The sequence below is a fragment of the Furipterus horrens genome, unplaced genomic scaffold (assembly GCF_987537825.1).
Source record: "Furipterus horrens unplaced genomic scaffold, mFurHor1.1.pri manual_scaffold_11, whole genome shotgun sequence".
NCBI lineage: Eukaryota > Metazoa > Chordata > Mammalia > Chiroptera > Furipteridae > Furipterus > Furipterus horrens.
In genome coordinates, this window is record NW_028327181.1 from 50,749,059 (window position 1) to 50,764,155 (window position 15,097).

General features: G+C 42.5%; 1 protein-coding gene across 2 annotated transcripts in view; it reads right to left on the reverse strand.

Annotated features, from left to right (window-relative positions):
* The window catches only part of DNAH9 (dynein axonemal heavy chain 9), a 303,753-nt gene that overhangs the window by 112,679 nt on the left and 175,977 nt on the right, over positions 1 to 15,097 (reverse strand). For both annotated transcript variants that reach the window (XM_090290843.1, XM_090290844.1), the window contains 4 exons: positions 13,891 to 13,993; positions 13,120 to 13,359; positions 6,931 to 7,092; positions 2,689 to 2,885 (listed from right to left, as the gene is read on the reverse strand). In XM_090290843.1, the coding sequence (XP_090146969.1) occupies positions 2,689 to 2,885; positions 6,931 to 7,092; positions 13,120 to 13,359; positions 13,891 to 13,993 (702 nt within the window). The remainder of the gene's footprint in view (positions 1 to 2,688; positions 2,886 to 6,930; positions 7,093 to 13,119; positions 13,360 to 13,890; positions 13,994 to 15,097) is intronic.

Consider the following 15,097-nt stretch of genomic DNA (forward strand, 5'->3'; position numbering starts at 1 on the left):
AAAGCAGGACGGTCCTATCTAGGGAAGGACACAGCGCAAAGAGAAAAGACTAACGTTTATGGACTGCTTGTTAAGTGCAAAGCACTTCACACAGAGCAAAGACCCTATGACATAGGCATTCTTATCACCTTATTATCCAGAGGAGGAAATTGGGGCTTGGGGAAGTTCAGGGTCCTTCAGGAAGGACCGCAGCCCAATAGTGGCAGAACCAGGATGGAAACCTGGGTCTGGCTCTATGTACAGCACACGTGCCCGTAATATTCCACAGGGCCTGTAACTACTCCCCAGTGTCCCATTAATGAATCCAGGGCAAAAGCAGCAAAGCTGAGGAAAGGTGTAGAAGAATCAAACAAAAGAAAATGTTAAGAACCCGGGTGGTGAGAATAGCTATGTTCCAGACACTGTCCTAGGTATTGGGGATCCAGCAGTAAATAAAACAAAGATCCCTGAACTCCTACTAAGACTGTCTGATCAACAAACATGTATTGGAGGAATGGATGGATGTAAATGAGTGGAGTGGTTAATCATGACAAATGCATCAGAGCAATCACATAATATAAGTGGAGGACCCGCCAGGGACAACTGAATTTAGCAAGAGGTAGGTCTTTGGTGACATCAATAAGAACTTCTTTGTTTAAGTGATAATAGGTGACTGAGAAGAGGATAAAAATGAGAAGGCGTGACAAGTGCACCCTTTCGATGAGTTTGGTTGTAAATAGGAGAGAGATGGTGCAGTGGATGAAAAGCAATATCAGAATTAAGAATAGGTTATTCTTTTTTGATAAATGATAATATGGCATGTTTACCTTAATGCATATAATCAGGAAATTAAAGAATTAATGATAATGAGGTAAGAAGGAAGAGAGGAACAGAGAGAGAGAGAGAGAGAGGAGGGGAGGGGAAAGAATGGGAGAGGAGAGGGGAGGAGAGAGAACTGCAGGAAGGACCAGAGTCGCTGAGAGGGTGAGAGGGGATGGGATCTAGAGCACAGGTGGAAGGATTGGCCTTAGGTACGAACAGTCACTGAAGTTGAGGAAAGTCAGTATTTGTGTGTGGGATGCAGGTGCAATACAGATAGACTTTAGATTTGATGGCAGGGAGACAAGAAAATTCTCTTTTGGTTGCTTTCATAATCTCAGTGAAAGAAGAGCTGTGCTCATTAACCAACTGAAGAGAGGGGAGGAGTTTTAAAAGCTCGAAAAGGAAACTGTGTGAAGCAGCCACCAAAGGATGGGGACGCCAGCAAGGGTGGTGGAGGGGGATTTCTAGCAAAGTTGAGGGCCCATTTGACATTGGTGCCTGAAAACCTGAAACAACCAAATCAGCATGGTGGGGGATTGCTCTTCAATAATCTTCAGCTGCTTAGGGGCAGGTGTGGAATGACAGGAGAGTAGGGTTTAACTTCGGTGGGGCTTTGTCACATGGATGCAATGACAGGAAGGTTACGGAGCTTGCCCCAGGACGACCAAGTCTATAGTGATGGAGGAAAGTAAGGACGTGGTCGACGAAGGGGTAATAGAGTTTGAGAAAGCAGCTTATTTCTCTTCATGGAATAAAGTCATGATAAAGTTTAAGAACAGCTGGTGGGTGAATTGAAGGGGGAAAGTGCAAGCCAGAGAGTGGAATGCTGGCCACGGAGAATTTGGAGGTGGGCCCACTACTGATGACAGAAGTTCTAGGACGGGAACATGTGAATGAGTGGCTAAGGTAGGGTGGCAGGAAAGAGCACTGGAGCTATGGGAGGCCGAGGAACAGAAGGACAAGGTATTGCCCAGATGCCAGGAGTGAAGAAAGGTGTATGACTGGGGAGAGAAGGAGGGTCCTGGTAAGTGATGGGCAGAACTGGATGCTAGCAGATGACAGTCAAGAAGAGTAATGAGTGTGAAAGTCCACTTACTTCTGCTTCAAAAAAAACAGGAGGTTGTGAGGGGTGAAAGGAGACATGGTTTAAATATGGCACTAGGATGAGACAAGGGTAAGGAGGGTGCTTACTTCTCTCTAAGCCCTGGGGTCCATAGAATGGGGGCGAAAAATGGCCTTCCTGAACTCAGGGACCAGTCAGATTTCAGGCAGGATTCATCAATGCAGGAGCAGTTCAGAGGAGTTGAACACGGAGTAAGGTGTTCTGCTTGACACCGGGGTATCAGGAGACAGGGTGGAAGAATGCGGGCAGGCGGGAGGGGTGGTGAAGGGGGCACAGAATGCGGACTATAAAGAGCAGAATCGGGGTAGCACTGGCATGAGTATACATTACCTGGGAGGCTTGGGGACTACGTCAGTGACTCATTTGATAGCAGCAACAGCTATGAGGCTGTTTAATTTTTGAAATACATGTACACCTACACAAAAAGCTCCAATCTCATTGTTATAAAAGTGGACCTTGGACCAGTATGAGGTGGGGATGCAGGCTTGGAGCTGTCTGGTGCTCCATTTGTTATCTCACATTTCCCATGGTGTCACTGTGGTCAAGCCCAGGGACAGTAAATGACAGACAAGGAAATAATAAACCCTGTTCTGCCTGAGTCCAGCTCTACGGTGCCCCCTAGGGCCAGTGGCAGGAGCAGCACTCATTGCTCTTCCAGTAGCTGCTTTCCTGGTTTTGTCAAAATGTTCTCAAATGCCCAAGTGAGGTCCCAGACGCTGGGGAGAGGGGCAGCTGCGGGAAGAAAACCAGAGAAGCGCACTTACACGTGCTGCATAGCATCCTCAAAGAGAACCAGGTCCATCACCGCGTTGACGTCGTTGTGATTCTCCAAGGCTTCCACCAGCGTCCGGGCCAACAACTCCCATGATTGCACAGGCATGTACTTGGGCTCACCGATGCCGTTTGCAAAGTGACAATACATGTTCAGGCTTTGAGTCTGCTCCACGGTCTCTTCAATATCCTGGTGAGGAGATACAGGGAGAAGCACCCTCCTCATCGAATCTCAATTCCGGTTCCACACAGAGTGGAGATGCCTGCGTTCCCTTTTCTCTCTACACACTCCCCCAAAACGAAATACCAGTGCTGAATCCAACACCTTCCCTCTTGAGAAGCCCTCTGAAATGGGTGTTTAACACTTGTTTATCAGCTCCATGAAATCATGGATGATGTTTCTTACTCTTTCTGGGCTGAGGATGGGCTGCGGAAGGTGGGAGGCACCCTTCTCACAAGCACAATAAGAAATGGGCTCCATTTCTGAGCAGGGTAGATAGGGACACAAGGGGGTACTTCTCTAAGCGGGGGCTCTTTCATCGGTGTTGAGGGAAGGAGATCATGACCCAATGGCCTCCTCTCGCCAACATCCATTCTGACATGCCTTGCTCTGTGAGCCACAGCAATAACATAAAACACCCTTCCCTGTTCCCTGTGATAATGCACATGATGCAACCCCAACTCCAGAGGCTCAGAACAGAGGGATGCGTTGATGAAGAATATGCCACCAGCCATCCTTAGGTGACTGGTTTGTTTATAAGGACATTGATAATTCTAAAGCATTTGCAGTAGAACGCCCTGTTTATAAAACTTTCATGAACACTTGGGCTTCTTGTGTATCGACTCTTGCCCCCAGGACAAAGCTTACTCTGTTTAATAAACATCTAGCACAACTTCACTTAGAAGATTCGGAGTCTATGTCTCTTCCCTGCCAATTAAGGCTCTAAGTACTGAAGACATGGCTATTTTTTTTTTTTTTAATTCAGGAAGGAATTACTTACTTACCAAAACACAAATATCTGCGATTTCAAGAGTAAGAAGAGTTGTAGAGAAAGTGAGTCCAAGAAAGAACAGGTTTCCTAATGCATAAGTAAAATTTATACCAGCACAAGCAATTGTCCCCGACTGCCATTCTTTTTTCTTAAAGGTCAGACAGGGAGGTCCACCTGGAAGGCAGGTAACCAGCATGCTGTTCACCAGCAGGGGCATTGCCCAGGATACAGGACACTGCAGGGTGAGCCTTCAATGTGGTACTGCACATGTAAGCCCATGAGACAAGCTTTGTCAAACATAATGGAGGGGAAGTGACAACAGTAATATCCACAGAGAAATTGAGACTATTGCCTGGTTATAAGAAGAAAGGGGCGGAAGGAGTTAAATATCAAAGAGTTATTATATTTTAAAGGTAGTTTCAGGGCCATAGAAAACCCTTAAACTATTCTGGCTTTGCTAGACCATAACATAAATGTCCAGACATTTGGATAAGATTTAATGTAACGCAGGAGAGCCATTCTTGCTACTTGAGGAAAACATGTGGGAAAGTGATGTGGGGAGTCCATTTACGCCATTTGAAAATGAGCTAATATGCTGGGAATCAGTCCTGATGACAGTCAATTTACACGAATGATCTAGCAGAGAAACAACCAAAGTACAGGCCTAAAAAACCTGGTCTACAAAGACTCTTTGATGAATAAAATACATCTCCAATTTTGTGATCAGAGTCAGGCTGTACAGAAGGGAGAGAGAAAACCAACTGACACAGTGAATCAAAGATTTCTTAATAATGACTTTTTTCTCTTCGATTGCCAAATAAAACATAACAGCCAACACAACCATATCTGTCTGGTATGAATGAATCAAAATTATACCTAATGGTCAGATTGGCAAAAAAATATAGTATATTTTTGGTGTGCCACAGAACTTTAGTAATTAGTTCATGTGTGCTATGAGATAAAAAAGGTTGAAAGGAATACCTTTGGAATTTTAATTTTGGCCCAATGTTAATCATATACAGTACAGGTTTCCCTCAACATATGCATATAATTTGCCAAGAAGATGTTGTCAAAGGAAGTTTCACACAATCAGTATAGCTGGACAAGGACAAAAGGTGAGGTATGGTATCATCCCCAGCGGAGCTCTGCTTTGCACTGCCTCAGTCACAGACCCAGGAGCGGCCTCGGACATGCTCACTAAGCAAGCTGGCTCAAGCAGGTGGATGGGACGGTGGCACCTTACCAACGGTACAGTAATGAGATAGAGCAAGTCATTCTATTTCTGATCCCTAGCAGGAGAAGGATCACAAATTTTGTTTTTATAGTAATAACAATCAAGAATGAAATGATTATATTTTTAGCCAAGCCAAATATTATAGTTCAACTTCCAAAAATTCCATTGTTAGGTAACAGCAAGATTTCTTTACCTAGTTTATGCTGTGACAGAATTTATTCATAGTTATGAACCTGTGCTTTGCAGTAAGACTATGTGAAATTAATGATTGTTTTTACAGAGATTCTAAGAGTGAAAAAAGGATAACATTCATTTGAAAAGGAAAGTATAAATGCTCTTTGTGCTAAAATGAATAATGTGCACTAATAAAAAAAACCAAGAAATGGTTTTGGGAAAGGATAACGGCAGTATTAATTATATCTGTGTCTATGATCAGAAATGTGTCCTTAGTATACAGACCCACACAGAAACCTCTGTTTCAAAGACTGCATATTGTCACATTGACCTGCTAGCTTAGACCAATGTAAGAAGACAGTTCAGGTTCATTTGCAGAGCTAACAATGAAGACCTAAATTGTTAAATTCTACAGTGCTTAGAGAGGAGTATCTATGATATGAGAGTGCCGAACATCAGACCACATAAAAAAATTATGGGATAAGTGGAGGGATTCAGAGCATTTGAACTAGGAAAGGGCAGACTGAGTTACTTAAAATGCTGTCCAAACATTCATAAGGCTGTAAGAGAGGCTGCAGGAGACAGTGACTATCTTCAGAGATAGACCCAAGATCTTATCAGGAAGAAATGTGGAGAGCTAAACCCAATGAGGTGAACATAGGGACAACATGGTACATTTATGCAAAATTTGATTATTTCTAAGTTCAAGAGAGGACACACGAGCAGTATGTGTGAAAAATGTGGGGCTTTGTTCAACAAAAGGCTCAGTGTTAATTGTGGGGTAATTTTGAAACCATGAAATGTAATGTGATCTTAGGATATGTTGATGTATCACTGCTTTTCAAGGCACATTCAATGAACCAATCACTCTGAAAATTATTAATAGGTTTTATGAAGGGAAAGGGTCCAATACATTTGGGAAATGGTATATGAATTAGGGTCATTCAAGATGTTCAGGGCTTTAATGTGTCGAATACACTGAATTTCTAAGAAAGGAATATGATATGAAGTAGTTTCTCAACTTGAGAAATAATAGACACCTTCTTTGAAAGGAGCATATTGTGGTGTGACTATTTAGCAGGACACATTTTGGAAAACACAGTAACAAAGTCACAGTGTATAAGCAAAGGGGAACGATGATCTTGGTTTTGGTCAGACACCAGTTGGGGCTGGGGTGAAAGTCAGGCACTATGATTTCAGAGGAGAAAACCAATGGAGGAATAACCAGGATGATGGCAAATAACTCAGGGTTTGAAAACAAGCCATGGTAGGAATGGCTACAAGAACAGAGACTACTTGGCTCGGAGAAGAGAAGACCCAGGAAGGGCAAGATAAATGGTCTGAAAATATTTGAAGATTTGTCATGTAGACCTAGGATTGGAAGACAGGGAAATATATTTTAGATCACTATTAGAATCAAATTTCAATCTTTAAAATTGTTTCAAAGGTCCCAAATTTCAAAATTGTTCTAAATGTTCAATCATTCACAGTTCCAAAGTGGTTGCCTTGGGAAAGATAAGATTACGCGTTTCCAAGGATGCTGGCGCATCAACTGGGATGACAAATCTGAGAAATGCCAGTGAGAGGAGTTAGCACAAAAGAGGGGTTTGGATCAGGTGATGTCCATAGACCTTCTAAATGCTGAGATTCTATGATTAATTTGTTTCTTCTTACCCCAGCGTTTTCACCTGGGCAAAATGATAACAGATATTTCTTTCCTTATGGAATCTCTAATTTTCTCCAATTTATGGGCTAGATTTTTATCATTTCCGTGATCATCTGCATAATCATCATTATTTTTCAAATGTAAAAAATATCCACAGAGCAATACTCACATCAAAAATTTTCTTGACCACTTCTATTTGGATTTTATCAAAAAGATCTAAGTCCTTTTCTTCCACCATCTTATCCCGATAAACACGATTTGATTCATGCAGGTAGAGCTTTACTAGGTCCTGTGTGGACTTGATACATTCCACTGAGGAGAAGAGAATGCCCTTCAAGGAGAACAGACAAAAAATAACATGAATAATGACTTAACACTACAACAGCAACAATTTATTGAAACCAGTTACGTGACAGGTACTGGACTAGATGCTTTGCCAGGCAAAGCTCATTTAGCCATCATGATCATCCCACAGTCATTTTTATTATATCCACTTTGTGTAATTTGGAAATTGGGATTCAGAAAGAGAGGAAGCATGCCCAATGTCACACTGTGTGTGGCCTTAGTTTAGAACCAATAGGTTTTGAAATCAGCTTGCCTGACCTTAGAGCCTGGAATTATCACTGTTACATTCCAAATCACAATGAAGAAAGACGTGGCTTCTCTGCTGTATTCCAATTCTGTAAGTGCAATTCTGAAAACTAGTCTAAGTGACAATTGCTTATGTGAAATCTGAACAAGGACAAAGGACTGGAATGAATATAGCTGACCTTTGCAGGTCACCAATACATTTGTCCATCTCTAGTAGGTTCTCCTTCCTATCTAACACAGAAGCTATTCCAAATATTTACTAGTTTTTCAAATTTGTCTCATCTCTGTTACTATTAGCCAATGTCATGGCTTTCCTTTTCATTGAAAAATAAGACCTCCAAGATTAGAGCCCCTTAACAACTTCAGTAAGTTCTATAACTTACAACTCATTTGTTCCTGTGCTTGCCTTTATTGCTCTCTTTCTTGTCTTGGTCCTGGAGAAAAAGGGGTCATTTAATTGTTCATCATTACCAGCAGGATAATGCTCAGATTCAGCAGCATGCATAAAGGTCTATATGTGTATTGGAATACCAGAAATAGAAGAGAGAAACAGAAGCAGTATTTAAAGAGATAGTAGCTCTAATGTCTCTAAAACTGAAAAAAAGACATCAAACAAGATTCAAAACTGCTATAAACACTAAGCAGGATAAATATAAAAAATACCACCTAGACACCTGAGGCATAATAGTGACATTTTTGAAAATCAAAGACAAAAAGAAAAATTTAAAGGTGGACAAGTAAAAAAAATGTATATATACTCTCAAAGGGACAGTTAGACTTAGAGATAATTTCTCATTAGAAACAATGGAAACTAGAAGACAATGGAAGGACACCTTCAAAGTGCTGGGGGAAATAAAACAGCTGCCCACTGAGAATTGGTTGGAAGGCAATCCCCTTCCAAAATTCTTTAAAAATAAGAAATAAATGTGTTTTTAATCTGATAAAACAAGAAATGCAGCATGAATAAAATCAACGGAAAGGGTAATAGGAAAGGGTAATATGTGAGTAAATATAAATAAATGTTGACTTACTAAGACAAAAATATTATTGTATAATGGGTTTTTAATACACATTGGATGAAAATAAAAGACTAGCATAAAAATTGAAGGGTGATAAATTGTTCTAAGATCCTTGCATTGTATGGTAATTGATAAAAGCACCTATTTATGAAAGAAAAAAATGATAAAATGATGCACTTGGTAATCATTAGATGAATAGTGAAAGAATGAATAGCATGCTAAAAGAAAAAATAAAGAATAAAAATATAAATACAGTTCAGTAAAATACAAGAAATTAGAGAAAAGGAAACAACTAGTATAAATTTGATTTAATTTTAAATATTTATTATATAAAGTAACACAAAATATAAATGAACTAAACATTTTAATTAAAAGACAATGATTGTCAGACTAGATTTTAAAAATCCAACTGTATGCTGCCTATAGGAAATACTTCTTGAATATAAAACTACAAAAAAGCTGGACTAAGAAGCTGGAAAACAATATAGCATAAAGATACTAAAAGAGTATGGAATAATCATGCTAATGTCATACAAAGTTGACTTTAAAGCAAGAGCCATTTAGATATAAAGTGCATTCAATGATAAGAAAAGAGTCAGTCAGCTAGGAAGTCTTACAATTAATGATCTCAGTAGCCCTGTCAAGAAGTTAGAAACAAGAAGAACAAACTAACTCAAAACCAAAGTAAGTAGGAATAAAGAGATTATAAGAGTAAATATTAATAACAAAACAGATATCAAATAGAGACAGTCAATAAAGAAAAAAACATAATATTGATAACTCTTCAGTTTCTTTGAAAAGACTAGCAGAATTGATAACTCCTTAGTAAGATTGATAAAAAATAAAAAGAGAAAACAGAAAAGGCCCATAATCAATATTCAGAATAAGGAAGAGGACATGATATCTGCTACAGCAGATATTTAAAAGATAACAAGAGGATATATAAAGTTTTATGCCAATCAATTTGAAATTGTTGACATTTACATCTTAACAGAACTGATACATCAAAAAATAGAAAATTTGAAATGTCTAATCTATAGTAAAGAAATTGAATTTATAATTTAAAATCTTCTACAAAGAAAACTCCTGATGATTTCATCAGTAAATTCTTCTGACATTTAAGGAAGGCGCAATACTTTTACAAAATCTTCCAGAGAGGAGAAAAAGAGGGGACACTTCCTAATGTATTTTATGAGGACTTCATAACCTTCGAATAATAGAAGAAAGAGAAATTATAGAACGATCATTACTATAGATACAAAAATTATATAGAAAAAATAGAAAGTGGAATCCAGCAAAACATAAAATGTTTGACATGTAACAACTAAGTTGGCTTGATTACAGAAGTATAAGGTTAATCTTACATTCAAAAATAATCAATGTGATTTATCACATTTCCAGTAAAAAGGAGAAAAACATGATATAATTATTTCAGATACAGAGAAATCATTCATTAAGTTTCACCATAGATTCATAATTAAAACTCAGTAAAAGTATAGAAAGGAAGAAATTTTCTTAATCTGGCAAAGAGCATCCACAAAAACCTATAGGAAGCATCATATTTAATGGTCAACTATTAAAAGCTCTCCCCCCTATAATTAAGAATGCAACAAGACCACACTCGCCACCTCTTTTCACCATTGTACTGGCAGGTGTAGCCAGAGCAATAGAACAGGAAAAAGAAATAGAAGCTTTAAAGAAATCGTTTTTATTTTCATAAACAACGTGATTGTATGTATGGGTACAACCACGATATCACACCAAGAGGAGGAAAGAGTGACCAGAGGCAGTCAAAGGGGAGCTTCAGAGATGCTGGGGATGGTCTCTTTCTTGAGTTGTGTTTACTAAGGTGTGATGACTTTGTGACAATGAATCAAGCTCTATACTTACGATGTATGTGCTGTTCTACTTGTATGTTATACTTTAATAAAAGTTTCTTTAAAAAAAAAAGGCATTCTGTTAGGCCCAGGGCCATGCATGTGACATGGAGGGCCGGAAGAAGCACCAGCTGGGAACCCCGACTCCCAGGGCTGTGTGACAGCAGGGTGACTGTGGAGGTTTCTGAGCCCTGTCCTGGCCAAACACTCAGGGTGACTGACAGGGAAGGGCTGAGTCAGCGTGAGCGTGGCAAGTGCAAACTTGGCACCATCTAGATAGTGATGTGTCATGCGGAGGTGGGAACTGGGAACGGATAGTAATTTCTGCTACTCAGAGCACTATCCTTCTGTCCTGAATGGGACAGAGGGAGGGAAGTGCAGAACCTATCCCAGTGATCGCGCCTTCAATCCAGCGGGATGGAGAACAGCGTACTGTCTAGGCAGGGCCGTCTTCCACCAGGTCTCTAGACAAGCAGGCAGGCAGGGAGGGTGCAGGGGGAGGTGGTGGTCGAGCTTTGGGCTAGCAGCTCCCCCTGTGGAGGTGAGCCAGGGGCTCTGCGCTTGGAGGGAGGCAGGCGTTGCGCGGGGGCTGCGCTTTCCACACTTGCAGCAGGTGACTGGCAGCCTGCAGGCTGCAGATGGGCCTGGCTGGGAGCCACAGCCCAGGGGTTGCCACTCAGGCAGCCTGAGCCTGGCAAAGAAACAGACCAGGGGAAACAAGAGTCTCACTTCCATCCCGCTCTCGCCCCTGAAACGAGACTGAAGTAGAATCTTCCTCCTCAGGAAGCCTCTGTCGCCCCAATTACCTGCACAGTGGAGCGGAACACTCTAGTTTCGGACACCGCTGCTCCTACTGCTGCTCACCAGCTCTGTGAGCGCGCTCCAGGTACCTGATTTGCCTGTGGCACAGCTTTGTCATTCCTCAACTCGAAATGATCAGTATCTTACCTCATAGGGTTGTTGTGAGGATTAAATTACCGGGGCTAAGCACGGTGCTCAGTGGACGCCAGCTATTACCACAGACTAAAGTCAGACTTCTCCGGGCTGAAATGATCTTTCTGACCTCACCAACCCCACCCTGGGCTCTCCTCTCTATTCCCGCCAGACCAGACTGCTTGTTTAACATTGTTTTATACTTTTCCACCTTTGCCACTGTTCATGCTGTCATGTCCGAGCAGGTAACTGCTCCGAGTCCCAGTGGAATTGGGATAAAAACGTGGATCCCTAAGGATTTCCGTGAGTACAAAGTTGAAGTTGTACAGGGGACAAGGTGCCTGTCCAGGCAGGAGCGAGGGCTGGATGCTTCTGGAAGAGGCTTCATGCCTCTTTTCCCTTGAGTTCTGCCACTATGAGCCATGTGAATTTCCTCAAATGACTTTAACTTTTTCTTTTTTTTTTAACTTGGAAAATACAGATGGTAACAACCTGATCTCATCATGCTGCAGTGAGATTTAAGAGAGACTGTGTGATTGAAAAAAAAAATTTTTTTTCAATTAATACTCACCGAAGGGGAGATAAGAGTGGGTACACACAAATTTCGCCATCATCCACGCCTGAGGGCTCTAGACCTAAAGTCAGGCTCACAGCTGACCCCTTTCTGCCGTAACTCTCTTACCCTTTTCTCCTCGCTGGGAGTGCAGATGAGGAGCACAGAAAGGTGTGATGATGGAAAGGGGTCCAGGCCAGGAACCCAAAGCCCTAGATTCTAGTTCCAGTTTCTTCACTGGATGGCTGTGCACTCTTAGGCAAACCTGTATAATCTTAGCAGCTTTCTGTCTCCTCGTGTTTAAAGAAGTAATGCCTGGGAGGTTCTGGGTCCTTCCCGGAGTGCTCTCCCAAGCTTATAGATGTTCTCAGAGACCGGCCTTGCTGTGGGGCGCAGTGGCACCACCTTCAGGTGAAGCCTCTGTGGGGCACAGCTCTTGGATACTTGAAGACGTGTGTAGTGGGTTTCTGCTCTTTACAACCAAGAGTCCTGCGTGGAGCATGCAGGTCCTATGTCTTCAGGGTGGGACCCTTTGCTAGTCTTGGGTTCCCCAGAGGGTGACCTACACAGGTAGTGTGCTGGGTAGTTAACTCCAAATGCACGTGCTGCCCATGGAGGGTCATGCCTGACCTCGCTGACACCCCCCACAGGTGTGGTCTCTGCTCAGTGTGAAAGGCATTCTCCCCTCAATAATGCCCAGTGCTATCTTGGGGTGGGGTCTCTCTGAAAAGCAGTCTGTACAGACTCTTGTCCAGGATGGGAGAGTTGTGGACGTCACCACGTGAGGGCCGGGTTTGCTGCATTGCCCTCTAAGAGTGCAGGGCCAAACAACTGGAAATCACGGGCAGAGGGAGCAGCTCAAAGGGCCTGACATGGCTTTGGCCTGGAAAAGAACCTGCAATATTTAGAACTGAGGATCCAGGGGCTGAAAGATGGTGGCCCAGGAATATTACGCCGTAGGTTCCTCAGGAGGCAGAGCTATCCTGTATGCTCGGGGACATTCGTTTTCACTCAAGACCAATGGCTGTATCACAGGGGACTGCAAAATAGTTTTCTCTTTCTTTCTTCTGTGCCATTTTCCCCTTAGGCACGCTGAAATCTTTCCATGACATTATCTCCAAGACGCTGAGCCTTCTCCAGCCCAAAGGAACCAACTCAGAAATGCATTCTGCTTACTGGGAAATAATTTAGTTGGCAGACAGAACTCTGTTTTTTGAGGTCCTTCCTCATGGAGTCTGGGGCACTCTGTTTACCACTTTATGTTCCTGACTCCATAGGAACTGGGCCTCTGCCTAGAGTTTGGCATGAGCTATTATTTTACTAAGAATGTGAGGAACCAGGTCATCCCTAAGCCTTCTGGGGCATCTTGAAGCAGACGGACTCACCTGGAAAATGTTGGCAAAGTCTCTGAGATTGAAGATATAGTGGAATTTGATTGCTGTGGGCAGGAATGTGGTGGCGATTTTCTGATGGAAGGAGAGGGCCAGATTGATCAGCTGGAGGGTGGATTTCTGCAGAGACGCTGGGAAGTTTCCGATCTTCAGGTGCTGAGTCAGGATGGTGCTGTAGATGGAGGACAGGGCGTCTGCTCCCGGAAAGGAGAGGGCAAAGACACTGAAGTGACGCTGTGGAAGGAAACAGAGGCACGTGGGGGAGGCCGGAGTTAGACACCTGTTGCCACAGATTGAAACTCATCTTTTCTGAATTTAGATAGAACAGTAAAGACTCCCCCTAAGGGCTTTGAATCCTATATTCTGGTCATGTTTTTTTCACAATAAACCCAAATTTAGGCTGAACCTAAAATGACTGGGGGAAGAATGGGCTTTGGATCTTGGGTCAAAGGACTTAGGGAAATGGAGTCCAAATCCAAATTTGACACTGAATATCCGCATGACCTTGGGAGAGTCATTTCATCTCTGTGACATTTTCTTATTATAAAAGATGAATTAAATCAGGTGAACTATATGACCCCTTTCAGCTCTAAACAGCTTCATGACTCAAGGTCTAGGAGTTTCTCTCCCTAGAAAGTTCACAGCCTTTATGATTTACCACTTTTAAGGCTGGAGATGGGTAGGGACAATAATTACTTATGATCAAGTGACATCAGCCCGCGTAACACAGTATTTAGGATCTCAGAACCATGGCTCCTCCCCTACCTGAAGACGTGGGTTGATGGTGAAGCTGCCTGAAGTGGGGTTCATACAGGAGACATACTGTACATTCATGATCTCCTTTAGAGACAGCTTGTTCCGATCATACCTGGAACAGTCAGAAACCACAGGTGAGAGTTGTGTGGGGGCCCAGGCAGGTGAGCGCCTTGTCAAGGTGAGGTGCAATGTGCCCTATCATTCATGTATTGGGCGGATTAAAAAAAAAAGTCCAGCTCCATTGGTAGACACTGAGAAGAGACATAAGCCTAGGACAAAATCTTGAAGGATCCAATATTTATGGAAATAGCACAGGAAGAAGAGACCACCAAGGTGGACTAAGAGGTAGGAGGAGAATCAGGGGTGCAGGGCACCCCAGAAGACAAAGGAAGTCAGTATTTCCAAAAAGATAAGGTAGTCAACCACATCAAGTGCTGCTGAGAGAATAAAAAAGACGGTGACTCAACTGATCTGTTGGGTTTCATAATAAAATACAGTGAGTTGTTGAACAAGAACAGTTCAGTAAAGTGGAGGAAATAAGAACAAAGTAATAATGGTCTGAGGATGAGTAGGAGATAGGGGCGTGAAGACAGAGTAATTTGATTATGCAGGGAGAGATAGAGCAGTAAATAGAGAATTTTTAAAAAAACATTAGAAGAAGGTTATGCACGTTTAAATACATGTATGAAGGAGACAGGTGACTTGTTGATGAAGTGAAGATTTCAGGAGGTGGAAGAAGGTAGAATCAAGATGCTGGTGGGTGGTTCTTCCTCAGGGAAGATGTAACAGGAGGAGATAGAGAGGATGCTCTGGGATGCAGCTAAGCTGTATAGACGTGTAAGCAAGAGACGCAGACGGCAGATGGCGTGGTCATCAGCCGGGGTGGGCGGGAAGCTTGAGGAGAAGGAATGATGCAGACATTTTTGAGAGTAGAATGTAAACACATGGAAGCAATATGATAGAGTTTCCAAGAAGGTTCTACTTCTCATTTAAGACCTCTGGCCATGAAGCCTGGCTCTGATTTCCTCCAATGAAGTCCAGCCGCTCAGAGGCTGGCGTGGATTGTGGGTGGCTGTAGGTGGCCGGCATCCGACAGAGACTTAGGGGTGACTGAAAGGCGACCCGGGTGACCCTCCCAACTCTAGTTCTCTCTGAATTTCCTCTTCAGACTCCCCACCCTTTTTCAGAAGCTGATTCTGTGTGAGGTAGGAAGGTG